The sequence below is a fragment of the Eriocheir sinensis genome, unplaced genomic scaffold (genome assembly GCF_024679095.1).
Source record: "Eriocheir sinensis breed Jianghai 21 unplaced genomic scaffold, ASM2467909v1 Scaffold415, whole genome shotgun sequence".
Taxonomy (NCBI): Eukaryota; Metazoa; Arthropoda; class Malacostraca; order Decapoda; family Varunidae; genus Eriocheir; species Eriocheir sinensis.
Window position 1 is genome coordinate 879 of NW_026111738.1, and position 18,122 is coordinate 19,000.

The 18,122-nt window shown below is 42.8% G+C and overlaps 1 protein-coding gene across 1 annotated transcript; it reads left to right on the forward strand.

Annotated features, from left to right (window-relative positions):
- Positions 1 to 344: 344 nt before the first annotated feature.
- Positions 345 to 10,664, forward strand: LOC126992191 (early endosome antigen 1-like; the record flags this gene model as incomplete). The annotated part of the gene is made up of 10 exons (XM_050850851.1): positions 345 to 428; positions 3,215 to 3,346; positions 4,270 to 4,410; positions 5,013 to 5,150; positions 5,744 to 6,736; positions 7,049 to 7,168; positions 7,662 to 7,832; positions 8,647 to 8,766; positions 8,932 to 9,099; positions 10,391 to 10,664. Coding segments are annotated over 10 exons (2,295 nt in total), but the record flags the coding sequence as incomplete, so codon positions are not given.
- Positions 10,665 to 18,122: the final 7,458 nt, after the last annotated feature.

Here is an 18,122-nt window from a genome sequence, read left to right on the forward strand (position 1 = left end):
TAAGTTGCGGGCTTTTTTTTTTTTTTTCATTATTGTTTTCTTTCTTTTTTATGCCCTTGCACTGCTGTAAAAAAAAAAAAAAAAAATCTGTACAAGCTCAGAGGTGGATGTCATGCATGGTTTAGCTCACTGGGGTATTAATAACATAACTGGGAGACTTTCTTAACCTAGTAACTCATTCCTGGCTTAAATAAATGACAACGAAGAATTTTTAAAGCACTTCACAAATTACGATTGATTGCGCTTGTGTGTTTGTGCATGTGTGTGTCACCATGCACACCAGACCTTCCTGAGCACCTGCCTGACCTGTGTATGACTAGACTGCTGCATGACGGTGTTTTCAGGGCGCTTCTGTCAAGGTGTTGGAGGATAGGTTTCGGAAGGAGCTGCAGAGCCTGAGGGGGAAGCTGATCGAGAGGGAGATTGAGGTAATGTCGCCGGGAGTGTGTTTTCTTGCTACTGATGCTTGTATTGTCCATTATGGTACTGTGGCATCCTAAATAGTGGGAGAATGCGTTGGATACTGAGCCTGTTCTAGTGACTTTAGGATATCTGATACACTTAACTAATTTGTGGGCTTTTTTTTCATTATTGTTTCCTTTATTTTTTTGCCCTTGAGCTGTTTCCTTACTATTAATTTTTGCTCGTGTATCTTGGTATCTCGACAGATTTCTTTCATTTTGATCTGTGGCTTGTGCTGAGTGACCTGCTTGTCCTACTTCATAATTGTCTGTTTTGTTGCCACTGGAGCTTGTGCAGTAAATCTCATTAGTGTTGGGTGCAGAGTAGAAATCCTGACCATTATGGAGGATATAGTTTGGTTGGGGGGGGGATGTGATTGTGTGTTGGGCTGTTTCTGAAGCGGTGATGATTAAAAATGAGACTGAGGTGATGATGATTGATGTCTGTTTTTTAAATCCTGACCATTATGGAGAATATAGTTTGTTGGGGGATCTGTGATTGTGTTTTGGGCTTTTTATGAAGCGGTGATTATTAAAAATTATATTGAGGTTATTATGATTGATGTCTGTTGTTTCCGTTCAAACTTGCATTATATATTTGGCTGTCCTTTGGTCATTTTGCTTTGGTGATGGTGATGGAATAGGAAACCGAGGTGGTATTGTTTTGTTCTGTTAACCCTTAGATGGTGGCAGCACTTGAAGAGTAGCTCCCCCAAAATCAATCGTCTATATATAGTCACTGCCGACCTTAGGACCATAGCATAAATATAGTTACGCTGCATAGAAGGGTGTTTTAACTATCGTCTATATGTAGATTCTACCACACTCTGGGAATGTTGTTATATTTCTGCCATACAAAACTGACTGACTGAATTTTGGACTGTCTATGTATATATAGTTCCAGTGCTGTCTGAGGGTTAACACGTCTGCTGCGATTGGCATAGATTTGGTTTTCACTAGTAGCCTGATAACATATACCCCCAGATCTTTCTCTGCCTCTGTGGTGGATAGTGGAGTGTTTCCCATGTTGTATTGGTGTGCTGGATATCCCCTCCCAAGGTGCAGGACTATACATTTTTCTTCATTGAAATGTAGCAGCCACTTTTTGTTCCATTCCTATTGCTTGGTGAGGTCTTCTTATAGGAAATCCGCAGTCAAGGGGCTAATGATTAAAGAGAAGACAACTTGAGTGATTATCATTAAAAATAAGATTGAGATAATACTGAATGGTTTGGTTTTGTCTATTGGAGCTTGCATTGCATTTGGTTGTCCTTTGTTTATGTTGCTCTACTATTGGCAATAAAATAGGAAATTGAGGTGGTGATGTTGAATGAGAGGGATATTAAGGAAAAACTGATTGGCCTTTTCATTCATATTGTTATTCCACTCAGATCTTCCTTCACTTGTCTTGTGGTACTGAAGATGATATGGAGTGTGGTGAAGGTGATGTTTGTGACTTCTATTGTTTTGTCATTTTATATTGTCTTTGAATCTCACTGAACTTGTCCATTTTTCTTCCATGGAAACTTAAGGAAAATGATGTTTGTTTTTACGCTAAGATGAGATGGACCGAGAACAGACCAAGGCTAAAGGAAAAGAAAAAAAAGTATCTACTGCTTTATGCTCCTAAAAAGAAAGCCATAGGTGAAGAGAAAGATTAAGATTACTATTCAAGATTATTATTTATTAAGATCATTATTAAGAGCAGAGGTGTCGATACGCATTCTTTTTTTTTCATTCTGTTCTTTTCTATTTCCTTTTGACTTTCTTTTGTTTTTCTTACCTTTTTCCTCATTCATCACTTTTTCCCTCCTCCTCCTCCTCCTCCTCTTCCCTTTCTCCTCCTTCCTTTAGTTAAACCATTACACCCACAGCTCATTGCATCCATTAGTCTTGTAGGGGAAGCAGACCAGGTAGGAAATAAGGTAACTAAAGATAACACTGATTGCCACTGTGGTTTCTTGTCTCTTAAATCTACAGTGAAATTTCTTTATATTATTACTAGTCTGAAGATGTTACTAATTTTTTTTTGGGGGGGTGTGATTCTGGTGTTCTTACCTGATTGTTTTACCTAGTTGTGTTTTTAGAGGATTAAGTTATGCCTGTAGTGTCCCATCTTTTTAAATGATCTTGTATCTTTCTGTAAATCCGTGAATATTTTTAAGCACACTGCCATACTTTTCCCAGTGATATATTGCTTTCTCTGTTTATGGTAGTCCTGTAATGCATTGATTTTACTGTATATATATATGTATTTTACTGTATATGTATTTTACTGTATACTATATGGTGAGGGGGAGATGGGTGAGGAGTAACAGGTCAGTAAAAGTGAAAAGGAAAGGAACTGGAGAGATAAAGAGTCTGTGTACCTTGTGGCTTATCTCTGTCTCTCTTTCTCTTCCTTCCCTCTCTGCCCTTTATTCTCTTTCAATCCTTTTCTTTTCTCTTGATGCTCTTGTTCTTTATTTGTTGTTGTTTGTTTCTTGTTTTTGTTTTTTTCATTCTGTTCTTTTTTATTTTTTTTCTATTCTTTTGATATTCTTTTTCTTTTTGTTAACTTTTTCTTCCTCCTTCTACTCTGCCTCCTCATCTTTATCCCCTTTTTCTTCCTCCTCCTCCTTCTCTTTCCTTTCTCTTCTTTCCTCCTCCTCCCTTTCTCTTCCTTCCTTCCTCGTTCTCTTTCTCCTCCTCCTCCTCCTCCTCCTCTTCCTCCCTTTCTTGTCCTTCCTTCTTTCCTCCTCCTCCTCCTCCAGGCTGGCAGCTTTCAGGCGCGTGAGACCACCCTGCACAGCGACCTCAAGTCCAAGTCTGAGCTCGCGGCGTCGCTCAAGGAGGAGATTCGCAACCTGAAGGACGAGGTGGACATCCTGAAGAAGAGGCTGCAGGTGGGTGGCAGGTTAATTAGTCTCCTCCTACCTGTTCTGTGTAGTTTATTGTGTAGGGAAATTTGGCTTATTTATTTTTTTTTTTTTTACAACGAAGGAGACAGCTCAAGGGCACAAAAAAAGGAAACAATAATAATAAAAAAGCCCGGTTCTATTTATTTTTTTCAAGTCCTTTAATTTAGTTCAGATTTTTTGTTTGGTTCCTGGTCACTTTTAGTCTGTTTTATCAGTCAGTCAGTCAGTCAGTTGATCATTCAGTCTATCTATCAGTAAGTCAGTTAATGAATCAGTCTCAGTTAACCCCACAGTCAGTGAATCAGTCTGTTAGTCAATCAACCAATGAGTTATTTAATGGATGAATCAAACAGTGAATTAGTTTAAAAGTCATTCATTCAATCACTCTATCTTTCAATTGGTCATTCAGTCAGTCAGTCATTTAAGCATGCAGTCATTCACTCAGTCTCATTCCATCAGTCCATCGCTTAGTAACTCAATCATTCCATTAATCAGTCAGTCAATCCATCAATCAGTCAGTCAGTCAATCAATCACTCCATCAGTCAGTCAGTGAATCACTCCATCAGTCAGTCAGTCAATCATTCCATCAATCACTATGTCTTTCACTCCACCAGTCTCTCCATCACTCCACCAGTCACTCCACCAGTCACTCCATCACTCCACCAGTCTCTCCATCACTCCACCAGTCTATCCATCACTCCACCATTCACTCCATCACTCCAACAGTCACTCCACCAGTCTCTCCATCACTCCACCAGTCACTCCATCACTCCACCAGTCACTCCATCACTCCACCAGTCACTCCATCGCTCCACCAGTCACTCCATCACTCCACCAGTCTCTCCATCACTCCACCAGTCTCTACATCACTCCACCAATGACTCCACCAGTTTCTTCCTCCCCCCAGGGCAAGGATGAGGAGGCGGCACAACTCCACAGTCAGCTTGAGGACCGTGAGGCCGTGCTGTCGGGGAGCAGCCAGCAAACCGAGGAACTGCGGGCCAAGTGTGCCAACTACATGGAGAGCATCCAGGCCATGGAGGCACAGGTGGGCCATGCAGGACCTGGCACTAGTGGGGGGACCTGTGGGGGAGTTGGGGGGTCTTCCTTCTTTTTCCTTTTTATTCTCTTTTTCCTTCCCTTTTCCCTGTCTTTCTTGTTTTTTTCTCTCCTTTCTGTCATTCATTTTTTCGGTTTTCCTTTTCCTCTCCCTTTTGTTTTTCATTTTTCTGTTTTCCTTTCCTCCCTCTTCTTTATCTCCCTTTTGTTTTTCATTTTTCTGTTTTTTCTTTTCTCCCTCTTCTTTTTCTCTCCCTTTTGTTTTTCATTTTTCTCTTTTCCTTTTTCTCCCTCTGTTCTCTCTCCCTTCTGTCTTTCAATTTTCTCTTCCATTTTCTCCCTCTTTTTTTTTCTCTCCCTTCTGTCTTTCATTTTTTCTGTTTTCCTTTTTCTTCCTCCTTCTTTCTCTCCCTTCTGTCTTTCTTTTTTCTTCCATTTCCTCCCCCTTTTTTTCCCTTCCTTACATTCTCCATTCTCTATTAACCAAAAGTCACTCATTACACACCCAGGTACTAGTCTGTCCACCATGTTCACTCGGATCCCAACCAATACCACTCACAACTCATCTCTCACCTTCCCTTCCTTCCCCAGGTGTCAGAGTTGAGCCAGAAGTACACGGCTACTCAGTCCGAGCTGGAGGGCTTCAAGGAGCAAGTACCGTCACTGCAGACCAGGCTAAAGGAGGCCGAGGAACACAAGAACAAGCTTACCAGGGACTTGAGTGAGAAGGTGAGTGGAGGGTTAGGAAGATGTATAAGGGAGTGAAGAAGGTGGGCGGAGGATTAGGGAGAAGAGGTTGAAGGGAGTGATGAAGGTAGATGAGAATTAGGGAGATGTAGAAGGAAGTAAAGAAGGTTGGTGGAGGATCAGGAAAAAGAGGTTGAGGGAGGAGGTGAGGATTAGGGAGAAGAGGTTGAAGGAGTGAAGAAAGTTAGTGGGGATTAGGAAGATGTATAAGGAAGTGAAGAGGTGGTTGTAGGATTAAGAAGAGGTTGAAGGAGTTAGAATGTGGTGGGTATAGGATTAGGAAGAAGAGGTTGAAGGGAAGTGATGTACATATGTTCTACTACCATAAGCAAGACAAATGACCTAACCTTTCTCCCTAATTCTCCTTCAGACCAATGAATAAAAATGATGCAGGTTTATTCTCCTACCATAAGCAAGACAAACAACCTAAGCTTTCACCCTCATTCTCCTCCTGTGTTTCTCCTCTTTTCTCTCTCTTCTGTCTTTCATTTTTCTTTTCTCCTTTTTTTCCATTTTTCTCCTTTCCTTTTTCTCCCTCTTTTTTCCTCTTCCTTATGTCCTCCATTCTTTATCAGACAGGTGAACTGGAGAGTCTACGCGAGAAGGTGAACGACGCCTCAAAGGAAGAGAGTGAGGTGCTGCAGAAGAAGACGGAGCAGGTGGAGGAGCTGAGGAAGAGTCTGAGGGAGGTGGAGCACGCACGGAACACGGCAGAGAGCGCCCTCGCCTCCAAGAACGAGACCATTGAACAGCTCAACAACAAGCTCACCAACTCCGGCAACTCCCTCAAGGACACAGCTGCCAAGATTGCCGCCCTGGAGACTGGTTTGAGGGAGAAGGACAAGGTGGCGGATGGCCTGAAGAGGCAGCTGAAGGATATGGAGGCCCTCAAGACAGAGCTGGTCAAGGAGAAGGCGCTGGTGAAGGACAGGGACACGGAGATTCAGAGCCTCAAGGGGAAGGTGACGGAGATGGAGAGCAAGAGAATAGAGGGTGAGAGGGCTTTGCAGGATACCAAGGAGGCTCTTGCCGGCACCAGGACATCCCAGGAGGCTCTCAGGATCGAGCTGGAGACAGTGAAGGACTTGCTGAAGAAGAAATCCCACAGTGCTGAGGAGTTACAGACGAAACTTGAACTGGAGGTCACGGAGAAGAAGGACTTGAAAACGAAACTCACCAATGCACTCCTTGCAGCGGAGAGCACCAAGGACGAGGTGGAGAAGCTGAAGACCCAAAACAGTACCCTGGAGACGGAGCTCAAGGCCAACCAAGCCAAGAATACCAGCCTGGATGCCGAGCTGAAGCGTCTTGCCACAGAGAAGAGTCAGTTACAGGAGTCCCTGAGTGCACTGGAGGCTGCCAAGACCCAGGCGGAGGCAGCAGCTAAGGAACAGGAGGCCCGGAGCAGTGAGGAGCTGGTGGCGCTGAAGGGGAGGTGTGAGGGGCTGGAGAAGGAGAAGAAGGCGTTTGAGCAAAAAGTGGCAACCGTCACGTCAGAGAAGGAGTCCATCGAGAAGTCCAGAGACCTGACGGCGCATGAACTGAAGACTGCCAAGGGGGATCTGCAGGTGTGTGTGTGTGTGTGTGTGTGTGTGTGTGTGTGTGTGTGTATTTACGTAGGTATATTTACTTGTTTACAGGATTTGAGTGATGCTCATATTATCCTGCCTCCATATCTCGTTTATCCAACTTATCCCCAAACTTGTGAATGTTCCTTGCTCAAACCACCTTTGGATGTAGACCATTCCATTTGTCAGGCGTTCTCTGTGGGATACTAAATTTCTTGATATTTTTTAACATTAATACTCTTCAATTTAAAACTTGTGTATGTGTCTGCATGTGCTCAATAAATATATATGTGTGACATGCCTCTCCTGCAGGAGGCGAAGGCCCGGTGCAAGGAGCTGGGGGGACAGGTCATCAGCTTCCAGAAAGACACATTCACCCTCACCCAGGAGAAAGCCAAGCTGGAGGAGGACAAGAGGGACCTCCAGGACAAGGTAACACACATGAACCACTCCTCCTTTACCCCACCCTGGTCATCACTCCTCTGCTTGACCTTCACCACTTCCTTTACTCCACCTCAACCACTCTTCCTCCTTCACCCCACCATTCCTCCTCTCCCTTTACTTTCTCTTCCTCACCACTCCTTTACTCCACCTCAACCACTCTTCCTCCTTCACCCCACCATTCTTCCTCTCCCTTTACTTTCTCTTCCTCACCACTCCTTTACTCCACCTCAACCACTCTTCCTCCTTCACCCCACCATTCTTCCTCTCCCTTTACTTTCTCTTCCTCACCACTCCTTTACTCCACCTTCACTCCTCTTCTTCCATTTTTACTCCACTTTCACCACTCATTTTGTACTGCATCCTCTCTACCTCTCTTCCACCTTCCTTATCACTTATTGTTCTCATTTACTCCACCTTCTCTATTTCTCATCCTCTTCCTTTCCTCCATCTCATCCACTCCTCCTCCTCCACTGTGCCGCAGCTCAGTGACGAGGTGTCCATGCGCGAGGCCTTGACGGGGCAGCACGCGGCTCAGTTGGCGGCAGAACGGCAGGAGCGTGATGAGGCCCAGACAAGGCTACAGACACTGGAGGAGATGCTCGCCCGGACGCAGCAGGAGCACGACCAGCTCACCAAGGCGCAGCTGGAGGAGGTGAGTGATCTTGTGTTGCAGTAGATTCTTGGCATTGTGGACGGTGATTTTGCAGACCAGAGAAGATGGCGCCACTATAAACACTTGCCTGCGCCATGACGGGCTGGAGCCAACTACCATCCAGGCCCCTCAAGCAAGCCTACCGTTGCTATAGGCGTAGACAAAAAAACAACTAAATTTTCACCCTTACCAAGAGATAGCAACTATTACCAACTCAAAATACAACAGCAGTTTTTAAATTGTTTTCACCTATATTGAATTCCACATACTTCCATTCAGTTTTTCTTGGTATTTTTGTGGCATTGGAGACAATATGTTGGCTGTTGCTGTTGATTTAAAGAAGTGGTTCATAGAAAGCATCCTGATATTGCTGGAGCTGATGTCAAGGGAATGGCCCATGAAGGAGAGAGTGTAATGTAGGTGATAATCTTGTATCCCTTGCATTAAGGGGAATGGTATCAGTATGGCATTTAGCTGTTAGAAAAAAATACTCTTGGAGAACTGCCATTAACCCGGTAGCAGCAGGGATCATGTTTCTTAATGGTCCCTCTAAGCGAGAAATATCAGAAAAACTCATCCCTCACACAAACCATTTCATAATATATATCAAAGCATTTGTGATCAGATTATGCATCATCTATTTTGGGTTTTTTATATCATGGCACAAATTTGGCTGCTGCTGCATGGTAAAGCCACAAATTTGGCTGTTACTGGGTTAAGAGAATTAGCTTGACATGTACAAGCATATAAGCTTTCCAGCGAGAGCAGAGGGAAGACCACTCAAGATCCTGCATGATATCTTTTTAACACACAGATCACTAGCTTGACGCAGCAGCTCGAGGTTCAGCAGGAGAAGGCTGTGGAGGCGGAGGGCCGCGTGGCCACCCTGGAGGCTGAGGTGACGGGCCTGGCCGGGGACAAGCTGGAGCTGCAGGTGGGTGTGTGAAGCAGCAGCAGCAGTTCAGTCACCATGCCAATTAGTACTCATAACAAGGAAAAAACTTCTATGGGAAATTAAGGATATTGCCAAACACCATTTATAAATCCGTATAAACATTGTATTATTCTACTTCTATTCCTCTTCCTTTTGCTGCTATAGATGCGGGTGGATGCATCAGCAGAGGAGCAGCAGGGGTTGGTGGAGCGCTGTCTGGCTGCTGAGTCCGAGGTGGAGCGGCTACAGGGACAATTGACACAGCTGAGGCGCAAACTGGACGACTCTGTGGCTGCCCTGCATGAGCTTGGGCGCGAGAACCAGAACCTGCAGGTGTGTGGTGGGCTGGGAGAGGGAGGGAGAGGGGAGCAAGGGAAGGAGGGGAGGCAAGTGTGGCAATGTGGCAGCCTTTTGTTAGTTGTTTCTAAAGGCATGACAGGGTTACAAATGAACACAGGGGGAACAGTAAAAGGTAGAGAGATGTTGGTAAAAGTACAGGACACATGATTAAGATTGTATGGACATGTGAAGAGATGAGAAAATTATTTTGTTGAACAGTTAGAAATAAAGCCACCGGGAAGAAGATGACCAAAACTGAGGTGGAGGGACTTTATTGAAGCTGACCCGAGGGAGGAGTGTGTAAGTTGTGATCTTTGACCCAGAAATCACTTTTTACTGCCAGGCATCGTGCAAAGTTTTGGATTTTATTGACTTGTCGTTATATTGCATCTGGCACTGGTTAAGCCTCTCCTAGATTATGGTGTCTAGTTTTGGTTCCCCTATTACATAAAGGATATAGACCTCCTTGAATCAGTAGAGAAGAATGACAAAAATGATCTATAGACTAAGGAATTTACCATACAGAAAAGGATTTATTCTTAACTTACATTCTTTGGAGTAACATAAACTGCGAGAGGATTTAATTTCAGTGGGTTTAAGGGATCAATAAGGGTGATTAAAATGAAGTACTCAGAGTAAAAACAAGTGTAAGAACAAAGAGTCATGGGTATGAATTTGATAGATTCAGGTTCAGGAAGGAAATGGGCCAGAACGGGTTAAGAAAGAGTGTCTGTGGATGAGTGGAACAAACTGAGGAGATATGTAATTAAAGACAACTGAGTTTTAAATGGAGGTTAGATCTACTAATGGATGGGACGGGAAGTTAGTGAATTGTCCATTCTAGGAGCTGCCTTGTGTAGGACATCTAGCCTCTTGAAGCCTCCTTATAGCCTTTTGTATGGCAGTCTAATACTAATAGTTTTATTTTCTGTCATTTCTTTATTTTTCAGTGAGTATATTTGTGCTAGTATAAAAATCAGGAAGATGTGTAATGGAACTTGGTCTCTCATTTCACATCTCTGTAAATCTATATTATAATATCAAACATTTGAGAGTTTACACACCTGCATTAAGTAAGGCTTCAAATGGTAGAGGCTGTGTATTTACATGAATAGCTTTATGAGCCTAGTGATAGTTTGTCAAGACTTCTGCACCGTGAGCATGAAAAACAGTAATGAGAACCCAACTAATCTCCTTTGTGGCCTTTGGAAATCTTTGTTGTGAGAGCTGAAAACATCTGAAACTATGTGCCTGACAAATCAGTTAAGAGGTTTTATTCCCCCAGATGGAGACGAGGAAGCTGTCTGAGCGCAAGTGGGCTGATGACTCTGAGGTGGTGAGTTGCAACAGTTGTTCTAAAGGGTTCTCAGTGACGGTGCGGCGCCACCACTGCCGAAATTGTGGACAGATATTCTGCCACGACTGCTCCAGCAAACAAGCGCCGCTGGAGGCCAACAAGAAGTCTGTGAGGGTCTGTGATAGCTGCTACGGCGAACTGACAGCCAAGTTGTAGAGGTGGTTGTAAATACGTCTCCTGGTTGATTGCATTTCTTGGCTGTTGAATGGTCTGTCAGTGGCTAAACACCATTCCGAAAGTACTATTTATATCAAGGAAAATATTTACTTTGGAAAATTGAATTGAGGTCTATAAATGAACTTGTTGAAATAGAGAATGTTTACCAATCTTTATTTTGACTAAGATTTTTTTATGCTATTTATACCTCCAGATGTGTTTTCCTTGATATGATGAGCACTGAGTGGAAGGTCGTGCTCAGGCTGGTAGACTCGCCTTTACTGGAGTGCTTTAAACGGGCCAGAAGAAAGTTGTGTGACTCTTGCAGCTAAAATTACACTACAAGACTCATAATTTTTTATCAGCTGATTTTCATATAATTTACCTTGAGATTCACGGATAGGGAAAAGAATTTATATGAGGGATTTAAGTTAATCATATGTGGACTTATCGTGGAAGTTTGCCAGTGCATTCATCAACACACATTCACCACAGCAAGAGGCCACAGGTGTTAGGGACTCTACTCCCTTGGCTGATCCTGTGCCAAACCCTGGGAGCAGATCTGACTCATATCTCCCTTGTTGTTGTTTTAATCTTTCTCTTGCAGTTGTCCACATCACAAATACAGTCACCTCTTGATTAACACAAGGGTTACGTTCCTGGAGATGTTGTGTTATTTAAAATTGTGTTATTTAAACATAATTTCCCCATAAGAAACAATAGTAATAGGGGGGTTATGTTCCTGGACACTGGGAAAGTCTGCCTATTTTGGGGATTTTGACACTCTAACCTTAAAAAACTTAAAAAACACATTATTAATACATTAATAGGTCACGGATACAACAAAAACACATGTTCCTCTCAAATGCGTGACGCCGCAGCACGAGTTGCCAACTCGGACCGCCCGCTGCAGCCTGGTTTGGAGGTGCGTTTGAGAGAGCGACTCGGGTCGCCCCGTGCGCCCAGACCACCCGGACCCCGCTATCAAATGGTTTTGTGCGCCTCTCAGTTGTGCCTCGTTGTTGCTATGGTAACGGCATCTCCTGGCAGCAAAATAGCGTCCGCTGATCTTCCTGAGGACATTTACTAGCTGTTCTGGAAGTAAAATGGCGTCTGCTGATCTTCAAACATGCATCACAAGCTGTTCCGACGAGCTCCTTGCAACAGAGAATGAGAAGGAAGCTGCAGTGGTTATGGGAGTGCAGAGAGGTGAAATGGGCCGCCATATTTGCTGATGACATCATCACAGCATGGAGGCGCTCCACCTCTCCAAACTGGGAGCCCGTGGACGTCCCGAGTTGGCAACTCGTGCTGCAGCGTCATGCGTTTGACAGCACCCGGGACGTCCCAGGCGCCCCGAGTCGCTCTCTCAAATGCACCCCAGAAGTAGCGTGGGTGCGCATGATGTCATCGATTAAACGTGCATTAAATCGAAAATATTGTGTTAGTTAATCGTATCTCCTTAAATACAAACTCGTGTTAAATCAAAAACGTCTTGTCTTGTTTAAACTCGTGTTAATCAAGAGGTGACTGTATAAGTCATGGGGTGTGTTCACACCACTTCATTCAGTATTCTTGTCAGGAGACTATGTATAACTCTGGAAAATTTAATCAAGGGTAGACTGAATATGGAGGAGGAAAGGGAAGCACAGGTGGGTGTGTCCCTGACTAGTTTTGCTTAAGGCTTCTTTAGGGGAACTGAGGTGGCTCAGGTATCATCCTGATACACAAAAGGACACATGAGATGCCCCACTCTTTGCTCAGAGGTCCAGTTGCAGTGCCAACCGTCTGGCCTCCAACGCAAAGGCAGCAGTCCCATTGGTCACAAGAGGGGTGCTTGCTGAAGTTGGAAAGTGCAACAGCACTGAAAAGGGACCTTCATGGAGGCCTTTTACATCGCCACAAACCTCAACGCTAACATGTGATCTGGGGATGTGATGTGGTAAGTTGATAGTGAGGGTGTGTGCAGCAATGGAGCAATGATACCCAGGGTGAAAGTGACTGTGCTCACCATCAGTGTGTCCAGACAGTTGACTCTTGCTGGTGACCTGATCTCTGAGGAGGGAGTGGGGCTTCCCATGTGACCTGATATGTAGATGGATGATACTTGAACCACATCAGTTCCCCTGAAGAAGTCTAAAGTGAATCTAGTCAGGGACTTACTTGCCTCAATACATCTGTTTCCTTTCTCCTCCTCCAACTTGTTGAAAAACGCCCTTAGACTAAAAATACTGGCGAAATATAGATTGGTAAATGTTGATTTGACTGAAATTTATTTTTCATACAGCAACTCAGTTTTCTAGAGTATTTTTTCCTGATATGAGCACCAACTGGGATGGGTGAGTGGCAAACACATCCACACTATTATACCAGGTGACTTGTGAGTTACTCCACAGAGAAGTGAGTTACTTTGGATGTGTTCACAAGAGTATCTTCTTGTGACAGCAAATGCATGAAATCTGTTAGGGGTATGCTATTTTGTACACACCCTAGTGATTAGTTCTCATTAAAAATATATTTTGGAAATCAGGTCAGTTATGAAAATTAACCATTGTCAAAATAAAATGTGTTTATTAACCTTTATTTTGACTAATAAATTTTCATGAGCTTTATTTGAGTACTAATTGAAAGGGTGTCTACACAATGGTAACCATACCTCTTAAGAAGTGGTGCTGCTGCTGGTCCTCAGTGACCTTGCTTCACTATGAGCCTCTTGCCATCACCTGCACTTCACAGGCTACTTGTACAGTGAAACATAAATCCAACATAATTGTTTATTGCAAAAATATGCTCTTCCTATGTACATTAATTCACAAAAGGAGTATTTTTGGGTTTGTATGGTGAGTGTCCAAGTGATGGAGTAGTATGGAAGAGTTTACATAAGGAAGAGAATATTGTTGAGGAATTGTGCGGACGATTACGGTTTGGTGAATGACGACTCAATGTTTAGTTGCCTTGCCTCAGCCAGTGTCAGGTGTCTTGTGGCTGCCGGTTCACTTGGTCACCGAGTTTACAAATCTACTTTAATATTACCTGTAAAACTGCCACTAATCTTGCCAATGCTAATTTAATGCCTGCATTACACACTATGATTCTCTTTCATGTCCTACCACATATTGTCAGATTCCTTTTCCGCCATATCAGCCAGCCTCCGGCTCCTTCAAAACACAGTCCACCTTTCCACTCAGCAATGTGGATTAAGGTATATTCTTCACCTGTATGCACCATTTCAATTAACACTCATACAAGGAAAAATACTTTGGAAAATGAGCTGTGGTGTAAAAATGAACTACAGTAAACCCTCAGTTATCTGGGTACACAGATCCGACCTCGCCTGTATCTGGGAGTTTTCAAGAATGTGATTTTTCCAAAAAAAAAAAAAGGCGGCGCCACCAACAGTCATTCAAATTGCCCGCGATGCCTCTAAGCTCTGCCCAGGCAGCACCACCAAGGTAAAGAGATTATCTACCTTATGCACCACAACACAACAAGCGCCCGCCACGCCCGTTGTTCACGTTCACCATGGCCCAATTCGTTGCTTTTGTGTGTGTGTGCCCTACCTCCAGGCATTGCTTTGCCTGTGTGGGGTGATTGTGGCGCTTACCCTGGCGCGATATATATATATATATATATATATATATATATATATATATATATATATATATATATAGAGAGAGAGAGAGAGAGAGAGAGAGAGAGAGAGAGAGAGAGAGAGAGAGAGAGAGAGAGAGAGAGAGAGATATATAGGTCAGGTGTACAAACTGTAAAAACCCCGATAGGAGCAAAATTTAACACCCGTGTCCTTGGGGCCAGGGCGGGTGGTGACCAGAGCCCTGACAATTTTTCATACGTTAAGTCACTAATTACTGTTTGCAAGAGACGGCACAATGCCCACGCATTCACTGTGGATGGGGAAAGGCTTGCCTACACTGGTGTTAGTGTAGATAATGTAATATTACAGAAAACAAGGTAAAACATTCTCGGGGCGGCGGGGCAAGTTTGACGTAGCCTGTAACATTTTTTCGTTTTTATGGCTATAATACATCCTTCCTGCACTCATTTCATATATCCAAGTGTGCGCAGGCATATAGGGCTGACGTGGGCGTACAGATGTGAACTTAAGTAGCTCCGTTTGTGAAATAATAAGGATATATATTCTCGGAGAGGGGCGGGTGGCGTGGCTGAAATGTACCCGTAACATTTTTCTTTTTATATGGCTATAACATATCGTCCCTGCACATGTTTCATATATATATCGAATGCGTGGGCATGGAAGGCTGTCGGGCTTATGGGCGTGATGTAACCGTTTGTGCCGACGATATATTAAATGCGTAGGCGAAAGTTTGGTTCTTAGGTCTGTAGACTAACCTGCACCATATCCGGGTTTTTCCCATATCTGGGTGCCCCCGTGCCTCTATTAACCCGGATACCAGAGGGTTTACTGTATTGTCAAACTGGGAGCTGTAAATCAATTGCTTTTAGTGATATTTCATTTTCAACACTTCAGCTCAATTTCCATTACTTTGATTACACCCAATATAAGTATGAATTGAAATAGCATGTATAAGTGAAATATACCTAACTTTTTACTTCAAACATAAAGCTGCCAAGCCATCACATTCCTGTCCCTTGTGTGTCGGGTACTGAATGAGTGCACCACCTCGTGAAACACAAGACGTGGGTGGGTGCAGTCCCTTCAGACCTTTACATTTAGACAGGTCTGTGAGGTCAGGCCAGCAGAGGGAAGTCATCAGGAAGGAACGATGGAAAGGTTGAAGTGGTTCTTATAGTCTCGTGCCGTGTTTTAGGTGGAGGCATTATTGTGTTCTGGCAACCTGCTGTCACTGTGTCTGATTTTATGAATTTTATCATGATAGCCTTTGCATAGGAAATAGTTGCCTGTATCAATAATGTCCAGGCAGCAATGATGAACACCATCAATTATAGTTGATTTGTTTCAATTTAATAATGCTGAAGACAGCTTTTTTTGTTTCATTAAAAGGTTGCTGATTATAATTATTACATAAAACTGGCACTGCTCTTTGTGGAATATAAAAAAACAGCTGTCTGCAATATTATCATTAGTTATTTGAAACAAAAAAAATAACTATAATTGATGGTATTCATCACTGCTGCCTGCATAGTATTATTACTGACAACTGTATCCTATGTGAAGGTTATCCATGAAATCCAACACGCCATGAGATAGCAGATTGACACACGATAATGCATACCTCAGACTCGGAGAATGCAACTATAGTCATGAACAGTCCGTACCTTGGGGTGTGTTCACTAATTCTTACGCACAACTCCAATTAGTAATGCACACACACACACAGTCGGCCTTGTTACCCACAAAGTACTGTTTCCAGGACCCTCCACAGATACTGAGATCAGTGGGTGTAGCTGATGAATGATGATATTAACGAAAGTTTATGCTGCTTTCAGGTAACATAAATGCTTTATTAGGTACAGTTTGTGTAAATTTGCTGTATTTATTTGTGGATCTTGAGACTTGGGTGGCTTGCCAAACAGTCACATAAATTCTCTGTTCACGGGGGGTCAGTGTCCCTTAACCCTCACAAATGAGGGGTGACAGTGTTTGAGCCACAGATGTGAAACCCATGAATACAGGGGCCGACTGTATGGAACTCTAGAAAACTGGACTGGAGTATAAAAAATTTATTAGTCAAAATAAAGTACCTATATTTTGACTAGCTTATTTATATAGCACAGCTCAGTTTTCTAGTTTGTTTCCTGATGTGAGTACAAACTGGAATGGTGTGTGTTAGCAAGCACTCCTTACATTTGAGAAGTGACAAGACAGAAGGACTTCTTATCGCTTCTAAACAGTACTCTCCCTTGACTTAAAACTACAGTTAAAACTACGACATGGATTATCTTAATGTACAATCATCTACAGTCTTATATTAGCACATCAAATTACTTTCATTTGTCCAAAGTCAGACCACAAAGACACCTCTGTAATGTTAGTCAACTCTACATTCCCCCAAACCTTGCACAACTCGCTCATGTCCCAAGCAGCTCGTGTCAGTGTGCTTGCCAAGTCCTACACAACATTACAATTAGCAATTACGTCAACAAAATACATACTTATGAAACTGATCTGGGGCATGAAGATAAATTGTCAAAATAAAGACTGATACATTCTTCATACTGTCAGTAGTTTAATTTTTGTGCCTAATTTCAAATTTTCAAATATTTTTTTGTGTACTGCCTGGAATGGTGCAGAGACTGGCAAATGCACCCTAACTGCAAGAAGGAACATCAAGCCCTGCATGATGCTCACTTGTATAAAGAAAGAGGAAAAGAATGCATTCAGCGATTCTGAAAAAAACAATACAATCCTGAAATCATTAGTGATATTCAGTCCTTGCAGTAACTGTCTTTCTTCTTGACTAGCAAAATTGCACACTTCTTGTTTCTTTTAAATAACACCACTTAACCTAAGACTATATACATGAACATAAACACTGAAAGCAACAATTACAGCACTCGTTATGTACTGCAATGGAATATCATACCAAACCCATACAAAGAAAGTCAACAAAACCACCAAAATCCAAACTGATGAAAGACCAAAGTAACGCTTCATCCATGGAATGCAAAGCTTGATCTTTCCTCCCACCTCACCTCTTGCCACTTGGGTCATAAGTGGCAGCCGGCCGGGAGAACACAGAGCAGTGGCGGAGATTCATTGGTCTCGTGGACGGTCTTGTGATCTGACCAGCCGTGCGTGGCGGTGCTGGTGCCTCAGTGCCATAACGCTAACACCGCCTAGTGTTGCGACATGTATGCAAATTTGTGTGTGCCATTCCATTTAGTAATCATGCCAAGGAAATAATTACTTTGGAAATTTGTGCAGAGGTATAAAAATTGAATATGGTCAAAATAGATTAATATTGCAGCTATTTTGACAGCATTGAATTTTTTATATATCAGCTCAATTTTCCATATTATACTTCCCTTGGTATAAGTACTAATTGGAACTGCTGTGTTCAAATTTATAAACATACCCCAGCCAAGACTTGCTCTAGCATGTTGGCTACCTCTGTGATGGTGAAAATACACTTCAAAAGAACAGTGTCAGCAGACTATTTAAGGCATGTTTGTCCCTCTGTATGCACCCTTCCAATCAACACTCACAACAAGAATAAAAACTATTCTTGAAAATTATGGTGAGGTAATATACAAATTTAAAATAAAGATCAATAACATTCTGATGCTCATTTTCATATATAGTAAATATTTTTGCAAGTAGTTTTTTCGTCATATGCTTACTGCAAGCGACATCCACTTTACAAATGGCCACTAAATGAAAATTGATTTTTGCAAATCTTGCATTTTTTCTATGGGTAATTTTTGTCCGAGCACGCTATCAGCTCACTAATTTCCAACAACCTCCCTCCTCCTCCCTCTCCTTCAGCGACTAATCTGAGTATCCAGTCAGCCAATTTTGGTAAGCAGAACTGGCATTCTCCTC